At 47.6% G+C, this 12,935-nt stretch overlaps 1 protein-coding gene across 1 annotated transcript in view; it reads right to left on the minus strand.

Moving 5' to 3' along the window:
* Positions 1–632: 632 nt before the first annotated feature.
* The window catches only part of LOC140393951 (uncharacterized), a 65,976-nt gene continuing 53,673 nt past the window's right edge, over positions 633–12,935 (minus strand). The window contains exons 3-4 of the mRNA XM_072480641.1: positions 4,771–4,938; positions 633–2,347 (exon numbers count right to left, since the gene is read on the minus strand). Of these exons, the coding sequence (XP_072336742.1) occupies positions 2,118–2,347; positions 4,771–4,938 (398 nt within the window). The 3' untranslated portion in view covers positions 633–2,117. The remainder of the gene's footprint in view (positions 2,348–4,770; positions 4,939–12,935) is intronic.

The following is a 12,935-nucleotide window of genomic DNA, read 5'->3' on the forward strand; positions in this document are numbered from 1 at the left end:
ACTGAGAGCACGTGTCCCGCGCCGTCGGGAACTTGGCCCATCGGGGGCGAAGCATCGGGGGAGGGCCTTCAGGTAACGTCCTGAGGCCGTCCCAAAGGCGTGCGCCGTACTCCTCGATGATGCCATTTTGGAGGGGGCAAAGCATCCGAAAACAGGCGCCGCCCCCGATTCGGTCGTAAACAGGGATTCTCCGCCCGATCACCAATTACGATATCGGCGTCGGGCAACGGAGAATCCCACCCTCTGTCTCAGAAACGGAGAATCCAGAAACTTTGGTCTGAATGAGGAATCCGCCAATGGCTTCACACAAGGTGAAGCATTGGATAAAATTGTTGTGACCTAGTCATACCATGGGTGGATGGGAAACTGGCCTATTGCAACATTTTTCAGGCAGAAATGCCGTGACAGTTAAAATGGACCCCCTCCCGCAACCAAAAGATGCATGTTTTATCCTTTATTAGAAAACAAATCCCATAGTATGTGACATAAGTTCAATAATGGAGAAGAGAGTCTGTGAATAAGTATAGGATGTAGTCACCTGAAGGAGGGTCTTCGTAACGCCGCTTGCAATGGAATTTCGCACTAAATGTATTTAGGTTTTGACTATTAGCGTCCTTTACCAACAATACACGTGTGACTTAAAACTTTTATTCAGTACAACCTCAAAAACATCTCCCAATGTATTATACAGTCAACACTAGATTCTTAGAACAGTTTATTCACTCTTATTGGAGTATTTGATGTTAATTAGGAAGATTGAGATGCAGCTGAAAGAGTAGAAGGCTATGAAATAAGTGTGAACGGGATTCTCCGGTTTCTCGGCAGTTCGCCGTTCGCTGTCGGCAGGATTCATGACATTTCCCATTGTAACCACCCCACGCTTACGGGAAACACTTGGGAGGAGTAGCCCTGCCAGCAGGAAAAGTGAATCGCAATGACTGGAGAATTCCGCCTGGTGTGTGTTAGATTAGGGGAAAGGTTTAACTTTAATAAGTATTCAGGAGAAGACCACTGATAAACATGCCAGGATATAAAATTATTTATAAAAAATAAATCTATACAACTCTAAAATAGGTTATAATCAGGTTTCTGAACCATAGATATATTTAAACATTGTGCTGAAAGATATAACCACCAATTTACATCCCTCTTTGTGTCAGAAATATTGCATCATAGTTACCGGTAGAACCTGCCATATTCCTATATCATTGATAGTCCAGGCATTGTACCTGTCAAGTATATTTTATGCGGCTTAATAAGAAATTTATTTAATGTGAACTCCAAATAGAGGTCAATTTTCTTTCAGTTTGAGAATCAATTAATCCTTATTTTAAAACAGACAGTTTAATGTTCATCCAGTCCCACAATCATCTGAGATGTTTTCCACCCTCCTACTTTCTGGCCTCCTATGAATCCCCAATTTTAACCACTCCGCCAATGGTCTAACTTTCGTTATCTCGGTCCCAAGCTCTGAAATACCCTCCCTACGCCTCTCAGCTTCTCTACCGCATTTCCCTCCTTTAAGGCTGTCCTTAAAAACGTACCCATTTGACCAAACCTTTGGTCATCCAATCCAACATCATGTGGCTTGGTGTCATTCTTTGTTATATATTGCTCCTTCAAAGTGCTTGGGATGTTTTTGATTTTTGATTTCCCTGCTGTCATGTAGGAAATAAATATATCGGTACCTTGATATAAATTATGACTGCCCATATCTGATTTGTATTAACTGGAAAATAATTTTCCTGCAAACATTGCTCAAAGGAAATTACGTGCACTGTTTGAGAAGGAAACGCTGTTCTGCACTTTTTAGCCTTTTTAAAAAAAATTACTTTTTTCCAATTTGATACTGAATTTTCTGTTGGCAAATTAGAATATAGATGCCGTACAAGTAGGATTTGGACATTTATCCTAAGAGTTCCACGGCATGTTTTGGAGTCTGGCTTACAGATAGAGAGTCACACACACTGCAGAATAGATGCTCAGCTTAAGTTCAGTTATGGAGGCTTAGGGCCAAAGTATGAAAATCTACCTGTTGTTCATTTGTTTTATCGTTGATTAAAGTCTATATATGAAACATAGGTAACTCAGAATTTGCGTAGCAGGTTATAATAAACCTATGTTTGTGGTTGAAATGTGCCAAAAGAAGATCCTTGACTTGTGACCTCCCTTTCCTCTGGTAAAAATTCCAGTCTGAATTGGTTGTATTTGGAACTAAAAGCAGGATATTCACTGTGAAGTTCATCATCTTCTTCAAGAACAGTCATGTTGGGATTATAAACACGTGATTCATCATAAAGACCTCCTGAAATTACCAATGTGTCATCTGGAATATTGTAACTTCCTCCTACATAAAAGAAAAACAGACATTCACACGTCACAAAATATTGGTGACAAAATCAGCATTAATAGGGCAATAACTGGGTTAGATCAAATCGGAGCAAGAGCTATATCACCCCATCCATTCCAATAGTGGACTCACTGCCACCAGTATAGTTGCCACCTCTAGTGGCATTCCTAGAGGATTCATCACACCACCTATCAGACACATTTCCCCTAATTTCCAATATTTATATAACTAAAACTGAATTGTTAAAAGAAAATGAGGAAAATACAAAATGTTTTTTGTGCCTCCATAATTTTTCTCCGTGGTTGATCATGACAGTCTCCTGGAATTTAGTCTCATTCTTGGAGACTTCAGAATAATCCAGGAAGTTAGACAGCCAGGTGGTTGAAGTGTCAACTTGCTTCAGATTGTAGGCCCCTTTTACTATGTAAATAAGGGTCATCTGCTGTGCAAGGGACCATGTTTTCCATTTCAGGACAGAGCTGGTCAAAACTTGCACTCTGAACTTTTCAACAAGTTTCACTGGTCATACGGCTGAAGACCTCCAGGTACTCTACTCTGAAATTATTTTTGTGGGACCAAGAAGAGACAAAATCTGAACAGCTAGACTCTGCTAGTGTTCTCCCCATTATGCTCCGCACACCCACACCGTGCTCACCTTGCTATTGGTGTGGCAGCTTTTGGGTCACCCAATATTGACGTAATCTGAATGGAACAAGCTGCATCAAGGTACTAGCAGTCCAGTAGTTCCATGTGAATGAGGCCATGACCTTAAAATAGCTTTAACGTCTTCCACCAGACTGTGTGGGCTGCTGGTAGACCAGAAGTGGACCATCCAGAAACTTAACTCAGTCCCACTGAAAGTGAAGATTTCTAAATGTCGGAACAGAACAAATGTGTTCCTCCAGAAAGCATTTTTTAGCAAACTTGTAAATATATTCTCAAGAAAATGCATGAATAATTTTCTTACAAACAATAAAGAAAGGAATTCATCACAAAATGATTTATTTTAAAGAGATAATGACTGGAGTAGTATTACTCCATACTTGCTTCTGTAGTGAAGGCATTATAAACATTAAGGAATGAATTACTTAAAATTTGACCTAAAGTTTCAGTTTAACAAGAAAAGGCTAACAAAAAGTAACAGGCAATACTTTGAAATAGTATCCTGGAAAGTTTGATGTCAACAATAATGGAGATATGCTTTTAATGACAAACCATTTTAACAGCTATCTTCACATAAAAGTTAATTTGTTTAAAGTAACAGCAAATGTGTATTATATATTCATGCTAATGCTGCTGTAGAGAGTACTGTTAGTTACTCCTGTAACTTCTTCTGAAATCTAGTAAAGTATTATTTTAATCGGTGATTGCAGGACATGGTTGGCATCTGATGTATTCAACAGTACTTGGCTGACAATAATTAGGCATTAGTTAGACATACCAACAACAGCAGCCAACCCTGGTGTGATCTATTCCTGGAGGTTTCACCACACCCTCCAGCTCCACATCCAAACACCACCTAGGGTGGCATGTGGCGCAGTGAATAGCCCTGGGACTGCGGCATTGAGGACCTGGGTTCGAATCCCAGCCCTGGGTCACTGTCTGTGTGATGTTTGCACATTCTCCCTATGTCTGCGTGGGTTTCACCCCCACAACCCAAAGATGTGCAGGTTAGGTGGATTGGCTACACTAAATTGCCCCTTAATTGGAAAAAAAATAATTGGGTACTGTAATTTTTTTTTAAAAACACATCCAACCTCATAGCAAGCGGAAGACTCCTATCTGATTGGATGATTTTTGACTTCCAATTAAACAACTTTTATCCCACTGCCAATATTTGTATAACAAATAAAAAGGTGTTCAAGGATTATTTCAAGGAAATGTTCCAATGCCCGAATATAATTCTCCCAAGTGCCTTGCACCAGTGTACTGGGGATTAATGTTGAACATCTGAAAACTCCAGGACAATCCAGTAGATGTGGCAACCTTACTACTACCCTATGCTTGATGGGGAATAAAGACACATGTTTCAACATGCTTTTGGAAACTGCTGCCTGTCTGTGAACATGTCAACAAGAAATGGGAAAAATCCCACGTCAAAATCAATTAATATCAGTTTACTTGGTTCAGTTCCATTAAACAAAGCTCAAAAGGTCTACTTCCTACCTGCATAGAAGCGACATATTGCATATACATAAGCAAAATACCGCAGATGCAGGAAGTCTGAAATAAAAATATAAAATGCTGGAAAGTAATAGTAGATCTCAAAAGAAATGTTAGGAATCATTAACAGCGCTGAACGTGAGAATCTGTCAACAGCAATATTAGTAAGAACATATGCATGATATCCCTTTCAATTATGACCTACTGAGTATTTCCAGCATTTTCTGGGGGCAGGGTGTTTGTGTTACTAGGCATACCTGGCTCCTCATACGAACTGGCATAGAGAGGGCGATGTGAATACTGTGCTCTCCTTTGTTTGCATTTGGTGACATTATACATAATAATGGTTAGAATGACCACTCCAAGAATGGTACTCAAGCAGATGGTCAAAATTATTTCTTGTTTTCTAAGATGCAACCTTGTACCTGGGGGGAGGAACAAAATAGAACTATTAGCCCCTTCCTTATTTCTCTTTTGATATAAATTATTAATTTCTTTAATCTACCTCGATGCTCAACATAAAAGCATCAAAATTAAATTGAGTATTGCTTCCTAAATGTGTTTACGTATAGTGGACTGGAGCTCTACGGATCAGATCTTTCATCATGACCCCCACCCATTTCACTTGGTGCGTTTTGAAGTCTCAGCTTCAAGTATTGTTAAAAAAGAATGAAATACATAGGTATCGAAATATCTATAAAATAAAAACGACTTGATTACTGTTTCCACAGAATAAGGGACAAAGCTGTGAAATTCAATCGCCAAAGTACCGATGGCAGGGGTACTGAGGAAGGGTTACCTCAGTGGTAAATGGCTAGATGGTGGTGCAGAATGACGTTAATGGCACGGGTTCAATCCCATAGTTCATAGAGGGCTGCCACCTTGCTTTTAAAAAAAAGAGATGAATGTCCCAGTGACCGATGGAAATTACCAAAAGGACACGATATGTTTTTATGAGCAAACTAAAATTAACAGAAATCAAACATTACAGGCAAATGTTACGATCCCAGTTAATGTTATAACTGGATGTGAAGATCTCAGAATGGGACACTGGCTCAAAAAACATAACTTTTACTTTTTTTTATAAAACATGGAGGAACAGAGTCACAGTACCACAATTTGTTAAAACTAGAAAAACAAGAAAAAAACATTTATTAAACATGAAAATATTGGTTTGATATAATACTCATTTACTCCCTCCCCCTTATCTTAACAGTTACACAGATTTTAATATCAACACAGATTACAACGCCCTCTTATGGACTGACCTGATTAATACTACACTCCTGTATGCTTCACCCGATGCCGGTGTCTATATATTTACATTGTGTACCTTGTGTTGCCCTATTATGTATTTCTTTTTATTTTATTTTATTTTCATGTACTAAATGATCTGTTTGAGCTGCTCGCAGAAAAATACTTTCACTGTACCTCGGGACACCTGACAATAAACAAATCCATCCATCCATCCAAAGTACATCTTTAACTACAATAGTCTCATTAACAAACAAAGTCCCTTTCAAGCACATAATATGGCTGTCGTAAAACGCACTCCTCTCTGAAACCAAGTGAATGTCTACAGATTTCTCCTCAAAATCCCCCAGATGTTCTTATTCCATGAGCAACCTTGGGTGGGATTCTCCGACCCCCCCCCCCCCCCCCCCGGGCCGGGTCGGAGAATCGCCAGGGGGGGTGGCGTGAATCTCGCCCCCGCCAGCTGCCGAATTCTCCAGCGCCTGGGTTTTGGCGGGGCTGGAATCATAGATCATAGATCGTGGCGTGCCAGTCGGCGGATGCTGGCAGCGGCCCCCCTCCTCCCCTTTTCGGCGGGTCCTGCCAGCGTAAATCACAAGAGGTCCTTACCGGCGGGACCTGGCTCCACAGGCAGCCTGCAGAATCCTCGGGGGGGCGCAGGGGGTGCCCCCACGGTGCCCTGGCCCACGATCGGGGCCCACTGATCCGCGGGCGGGCCTGTGCCATGGGGGCATTCTTTCCCTCTGCACCGGCTGCTGTCAACCTCCGCCATGGCCGGTGCGGAGAAGAACCCCCCTGCGCATGCGCTGGGATGACACCAGCACACGCTGGCGCTCCCGCTCATGCGCCAGCTCGTGACGGCCGGCGGAGGCCCTTCGGCGCCGGTTGGCCTGGCGCCAAGCCCTCCTGTGCCGGCTAGCGCGGCGCCAAACACTCCGGCACTGGCCTAGGCCCTGAAGGTGCGGAGGTTTCCACACCTTCGGGGCGGCCCGACGCCGGAGTGGTTCACGCCACTCCTCGGCGCCAGAGTGGCCCATCCCGCCGGTTCGCGAAGAATCCCGCCTCCTGTCTCACTGAAATCTGGCTTCCACACACAAGTGATTTCAAATGCTGTTTTCAAAAGTCACACTTTCAAGTTTTCTTTTAAATTATACTTTTCCTCCACTCTTTCCATCAATGTATCACTTTCACCTTTCCCTTCAGATTTCCTTTGTCGAAAGGCTTTTACACAAACTTCGATGTGCAGACACCGATTTCCAGAATTATTTCAAATAATGGGCAGTATTCTCCATCAGCCAGTGCCGGAATTGCGAATCGCGATCAGGTGCAGAATACAGAGTCAGCCGAAAATTGAGGTCAGTGCCGGGCGCCCAGTGGAATGCCATGCTCCGGCGCCTCAAAAGCGGTGTGAGTGCACTCCTGGCGTGGGCATGCAAAATGTACAGTAGCATACATTAACATCTCATTAACGGGACTGACGCAATAGTCTCCAGCTTCCCGCGGTGCTCCGCCTTGCCAGACAGAAGTGATGATGGCGCGGTTCACTTGTGGTATTTAAATCGGGGGAAAGGCGCAGTAGCTGCTGAGGGAGAGAGAGGAGGTAGGTAATGTCCCCAAAAGTACAACGTGGGGCTGACAGTTGTATCACTGGGTGGGGTGTCGACACGGACTGCCATTGCCACAGCCTGCAAGGTAGCCTTCTGGCTGACTGCCCACTGTGCTCAGTAGATGCACAGAGCCCAACCGGCCATATGGGTGCCCCCACCTCCCCAGCCCACCGCTCCTCCCCAGCATCCCAGCTGTCCCATCCACAGGTAGGACCTGGTCCAGTGCAGCCCATAGTCCACCAGGTGTTGGCACATCCTAGTGTACACATCCAAGGCTTTGCCCCAATGCAGGGGCAGCAAGGGAGCCACGGAACATGCCACGACTGGCGGGTGCATGCATTGTGGCCTTGGCACCCTCCTTGACACATGCTCCTCACAGGGCAGACATCCTGCCAGTGATACCATCAGCTAGCCCACACCCAGGACCTCCAGCTGCCACCAATCCCTGCCTGCACACTGCACCTATGCCCCCACCCATTCTGCCCTCAGATAAATAGGAACAACTGGTGCACCGCACAAAGGACCCACAGCACACCACAGCTATGGTCCCAACAGGTGCCCAACACCTTGGCTGAGCCTGATTAATGGGCCCTACCCACATGCATGCCAAGCATGCTGCCCGTCAGTGACACACTGCGCCCACCCCCCCACAACCTCATGCCACACCACTGGTAGGGTATCACAGGGCCCACCATGGTGGATCCCCACAGTGGACCCAGAGGACGATGCAGGACAGGGTCCGCAGAGCATACCACTGACGTGGGTACCCCCAGCCACCGGTACCCCTGCAGGCAGGGCCAGGTGGCGCGGATTTACAGGCCTCCGGTGCCAGGGGTGCAGTGCAGAGAGCAAAGTGTCAGGGGGAATGGCCGAGAGTGGGGGTGGGAATGAGATCGGTGGGTGGGTACATTCAGGGGCAGGAGCTGCAGCGCAAACCAGGACCACCGTGCAGCCCATTGGACCTGGATGGCCAAAGAGTACTCATCATGCTAACATGTCTGTCTTTCACCCCCTGCAGATAATGGAATTTGGAATCCAACCAAGAATGGTTGGCATCGGCCTTGCTGTGAGAGCCCTTGCGGACACAGTGCAGCTGCAGAGTCACACAGGGAGGGCCCTGCAGAGAAGGAGGAACCAGCCAGTGAGGATGGAGAGCCGGTTGCCCAACATGCCAAGGAGGAGGTGGGAAGGAGGTGCTGCATCAGGCCCTGTGTAAAACTGCAGTGCCTGCCATTAGAGGACCTGCTGGACCGAGCGTGTCGCCGAAGACTCCGGTTAACCAGGGTGACCCTACGGCATATCGGCCAGATCATGGTGCATCTAGAACCGTGGGGTTATGGGGGAGCAGACAGGCTGTGCACAGGTGCATCTGTGTTTTAACAGAGGCCCTGTATGCCCGGGCGAACAATATATCAACCACAATATCAACCGAATCCACCAGGATGCCCTGGCAGCGGGATTCGCCACCAACTCTGGGATGCTCCAGGTCCAGGAGGTGATCGACGGGACACATGTCCCCCTATGAGCACCGATGCATGAGGGAAGTGCCGTTCACAAACCGGAAGGGATTCCACTCCCTCAATGTCCAGTTGGTGTGTGACCATCAGCTGCACATCATGCACGACTGTGCCTGATACCCAGGCAGCACGCGCAACGGCTTCATCCTGGCGCACATTTTTGAGGCGCTCCCCCCGATAGGGCTGGCTCTTGGGCGACAGGAGTTATCCGCTGCGGTTGTGCCTGACGATACCCATCCGGAGGCCTCAGACCAACGTGGAGAACTTCCATGACGACGCCTATGCAGCGACCAGGAGCGTCATCGATCGGTGCATCGGCGTGATGCGGTTCAGGTGCCTGGTTCACGAAAAAAAAGTGTTCCATGCCCCATCTGGGGCAGAGCGTCGGGGAGGGCCTCAGGTGACGTCCTGAGGCCGTCCTGAAGGCGTGCCGTTGTTGAGGGGGTGGAGCATCGCAAAAGCGGCACTGCCCCCGATTTCAGCGCAAATGGGGTTTCTCCGGCCGATCGGCGAATGTGATTTTGGCGTCGCCGACTGGTGAATCCCGCCCAAAGTCTCTGGGATGGTGGAGGGTGCTGCTGCCAGCAGTGATAAGAAGTCAATATCGTCCCTGGACTGCCTCTGGGGTGTTGCTGGATGGCGCTGGAGGCGTGGGTCACCAGCATGTCCCGCCTCGTTGTCAGGCGAGTTGCGGGGTTGTGGTTGCGGTCGCAACCAGATGGTCCCGCCTCACCGCCAGGTGATCCTGCAAGACAAAAGACAAGGTGCATTGTTAGATTGTGGGTAGGAATGGTGTGGAGGCGAGGGGTGACACATGCCATAGGGACTTTGCAATTCATTGGAGGCTCACTTGGATCTCCGATGCCGACCTCTGCCTCAGCAATTGCCTGCTCTCCAATCCCACCGAGCCGATCCATCGCCCTCTGCTCTGCGATAGTGAAGGGCCGCAGGTTCCTAACCTATATCTCCTAAACTGTAGTAATTTCTCACAAACCTTCGCAGTATTGTAGATATCTTTCTGGGGGAACCAGAGACAGGCACAGCTGGTCTCCTTCCAGGAATGAACACGTGGAGATACAAGGTAAGTATCACAGCTATAGCACTTCCCACTGCCCCTGTCTGGACTGCTCTCTAGCTTCTGGACAAGGGTCACTTTCTGGGGACAGGGGTGTGTGTGTGAAGTGAGGGGTCTGGATGTGGGGCGGGTCGAGTGGATTCCTTTAGTTAGGGAATCGCTTTGAGGCTTCCACTATTACAGGGGCTCCTGGGGGGGTCCCCTATTACAGGGATCCCTTGGGGATGTCCTTCTATTACAGAGGTCCTGGGGTGTGTGAGTTGGGTCACCCCCGTACTTGGGGGGGGGGGGTAGTGGGAGCACCCAGGAATCTGGGGTGGGGGCTGTTGTGTGATGCTTTCGGGGGGGGGGGGGTCTATTTGTGGTGTGGGGGAAAGGTGGCTGGCCGCGGGACCTTGCTATCGAACCACCTGCTGAAGGCAGCCTGATAGCAGAAACTCTTGGGAATCCTTTTGTATTCCTCGACATGCATAAATTTGCATGGCAAGGAATACTGGATTGTTTGCAGGTTTACGCTCCCAAGGATATTGTAGACTGCCTGCAATCATTTCCAGTGGGAGAACCCAAATGGAGAATCATTTTTAATGCAATATTATCCTGGGTGACCAATTAAGTTTGCATTGTGGGGAGAGTGGAAGCGCGTTGGGTCCAATGGGGAGCCAGAGGGGATTTAAAAATGGAAGGGACAGCTCCCTGAAGGCTGCCAGGAGTTGTGGGCAAGGGAGAGGGAGCTACCTGGAAGGGTTCCAATAACTATCTCTATTCTGCAGTCATGGCCTCAGCCCTTGTTGCTCATGGAAGGTAGGTGGCAAATTAAGTGGGAACTCTGCACCCCCCCCCTCTTTTTCCAATGAGTGCTGGGGAGCAGATGGAGGAGGTCATTGCCAGGTGGAACATTCTCATGCCCAGGGACAGCAAGATAAGGCCACCTGTTGCTAACTTTTGGTTGGTTCAATTGGCTCTGTTTTATAACCTTTGCTCTCGGGTCGCCAGGTATCTGTATGATACCGCCACAAGGTTCAAGTTCAAGTACGGTAGCATTGTGGATAGCACAATTGCTTCACAGCTCCAGGGTCCCAGGTTCGATTCTGGCTTGGGTCACTGTCTGTGCTGAGTCTGCAATTCCTCCCCGTGTCTGCGTGGGTTTCCTCCGGGTGCTCTGGTTTCCTCCCACAGTCCAAAGATGTGCAGGTTAGGTGAATTAGCCATGCTAAATTGCCCTTAGAGTCCAAAATTGCCCTTAGTGTTTGGTGGGGTTACTGGGTTATGGGGATAGGGTGGAGGTATTGACTTTGGGTCGGGTGCTCTTTCCAAGAGCCGGTGCAGACTTGATGGGCCGAATGGCCTCCTTCTGCACTGTAAATTCTAATCTATAATGATCAATAACTCAACACACTAGGTAGTAAGATTCAAATCAAAGCACATTTATTATACACAGTAATCGCTACTCATGCATAAATTCTACTTCTAAGCTACTTCTACAACTAACAGGCCTATACTTAGCTTCGGACTGGCCTACCAGGTCAGGGGAATAAATGGACTTTCGTTCGGGTTCGGAGTCTGCGGGATTCAAAAGTTGGTACGGACTGGTAGCTAGGAGCGCCTATCTCGTAGCGAGCGTTGACTTAAGACTTACGGTCTCTTGGCGGCAGCTGAACCGATCACTGTCAAGGGTTGGTTCGCGTTGCTGAGTGACCCGATCAAGAAGGACGATTTGAACTTGGGGGGCTTAAGTTTATAGTCCCCAGGGGCTTCCCGACTTTCGGGGCCGACCCTGTACCTGGTTCCAAGTGATTGTACTTCGTTCCAATCGCTTGATTCGATTTCTCCAATACTGGAGCGGTTCCCTGATCGATGGGCGGTCTTGAGGTGTCCGTTAACCTCTTTTGTGTTGGCTCCTGCTGGCGCCGAGGAGTCTGGCTTGGCCTGGTTTATCCCAAATGTATTCGATTTTTCCCGGGGATCGCTCATTAGTATGTAGATGGCTGCTACATTATTATGCAGATGGCTGCTGGTATCGATGCTGTCTGGGCTTTTGCAGAGTTTAATATACAGTAAACTTGCACCTGCCAGTTTCTACCTGTGTTGGCTGAATTTCCCTGCAGCCTTTGCTGTTCTCCATTTTATGTCGGGAGTTGGCCAACCCAGGTGGCTACACACCCCACCTGACAAAAAAGGTCGAACCAGAGGTAGTTGCTTGGTACAACATGGTACTCTACATGTGATTTCAGTGCCACAAAAAAATCAATGATCTTCTGTAGTCAACAAGGGAAGTGCAGAGAATGCATGGACCTGTGTGGAAGTGTAGTTGGGTGGCTCAGAGGTGTGAATGCATAAGCCAACTGGCTCTGAAGTCTGCGCTGCCAAGGCTGGAATGTCCACACAAGTGACCTCAGCGCATTGGAGGATGAGGTGAGACACAGTGAAGTGGCCCTCTTAATGTCTGGGTCGGGGGACCTGGAATGGACTTTCAGGGAGACAGAGCACCTAATGGAGGCTTATTATTGTTTCCCCGTCCCGAGAAGACAAGTCAATAACGCTGCCACATAACCAGCGAGGGAATGCCAAATCTGCTAATCCTCCCAAAGCGACATCTGAGGAGTGCTCACCCATGGGGCTGGATCCTCCTTCCCAGCTGGAGGCAGCTCAGCTACCAATGGTCCTAGGACACCCGCCAAGGTCAACATGGCCACCACAGCAACAAAGTCAGCAAGCTGCCTCCAATGCAATTACCAGTGAGGGGGGGAAACCAAGACGCAACACTGGCAGGCGTAAGTTTCTGGCACCTTAAGCATGACAGGGGTGTGTCACAGGTGACATTATTTGTAATAATTACTTTGAGTTTAGGTTTGGCAAATTTATATGCTGTTCTTATTTTAAGTTACATTAACCTTTTCCTTAGTTCAATGGCTGTGTTGGCTACATGTTTTGTACATTGGCTAGATGTTGCACAAGCTTGTGTGCAAAAG

Source organism: Scyliorhinus torazame, chromosome 17, assembly GCF_047496885.1.
Source record: "Scyliorhinus torazame isolate Kashiwa2021f chromosome 17, sScyTor2.1, whole genome shotgun sequence".
NCBI lineage: Eukaryota > Metazoa > Chordata > Chondrichthyes > Carcharhiniformes > Scyliorhinidae > Scyliorhinus > Scyliorhinus torazame.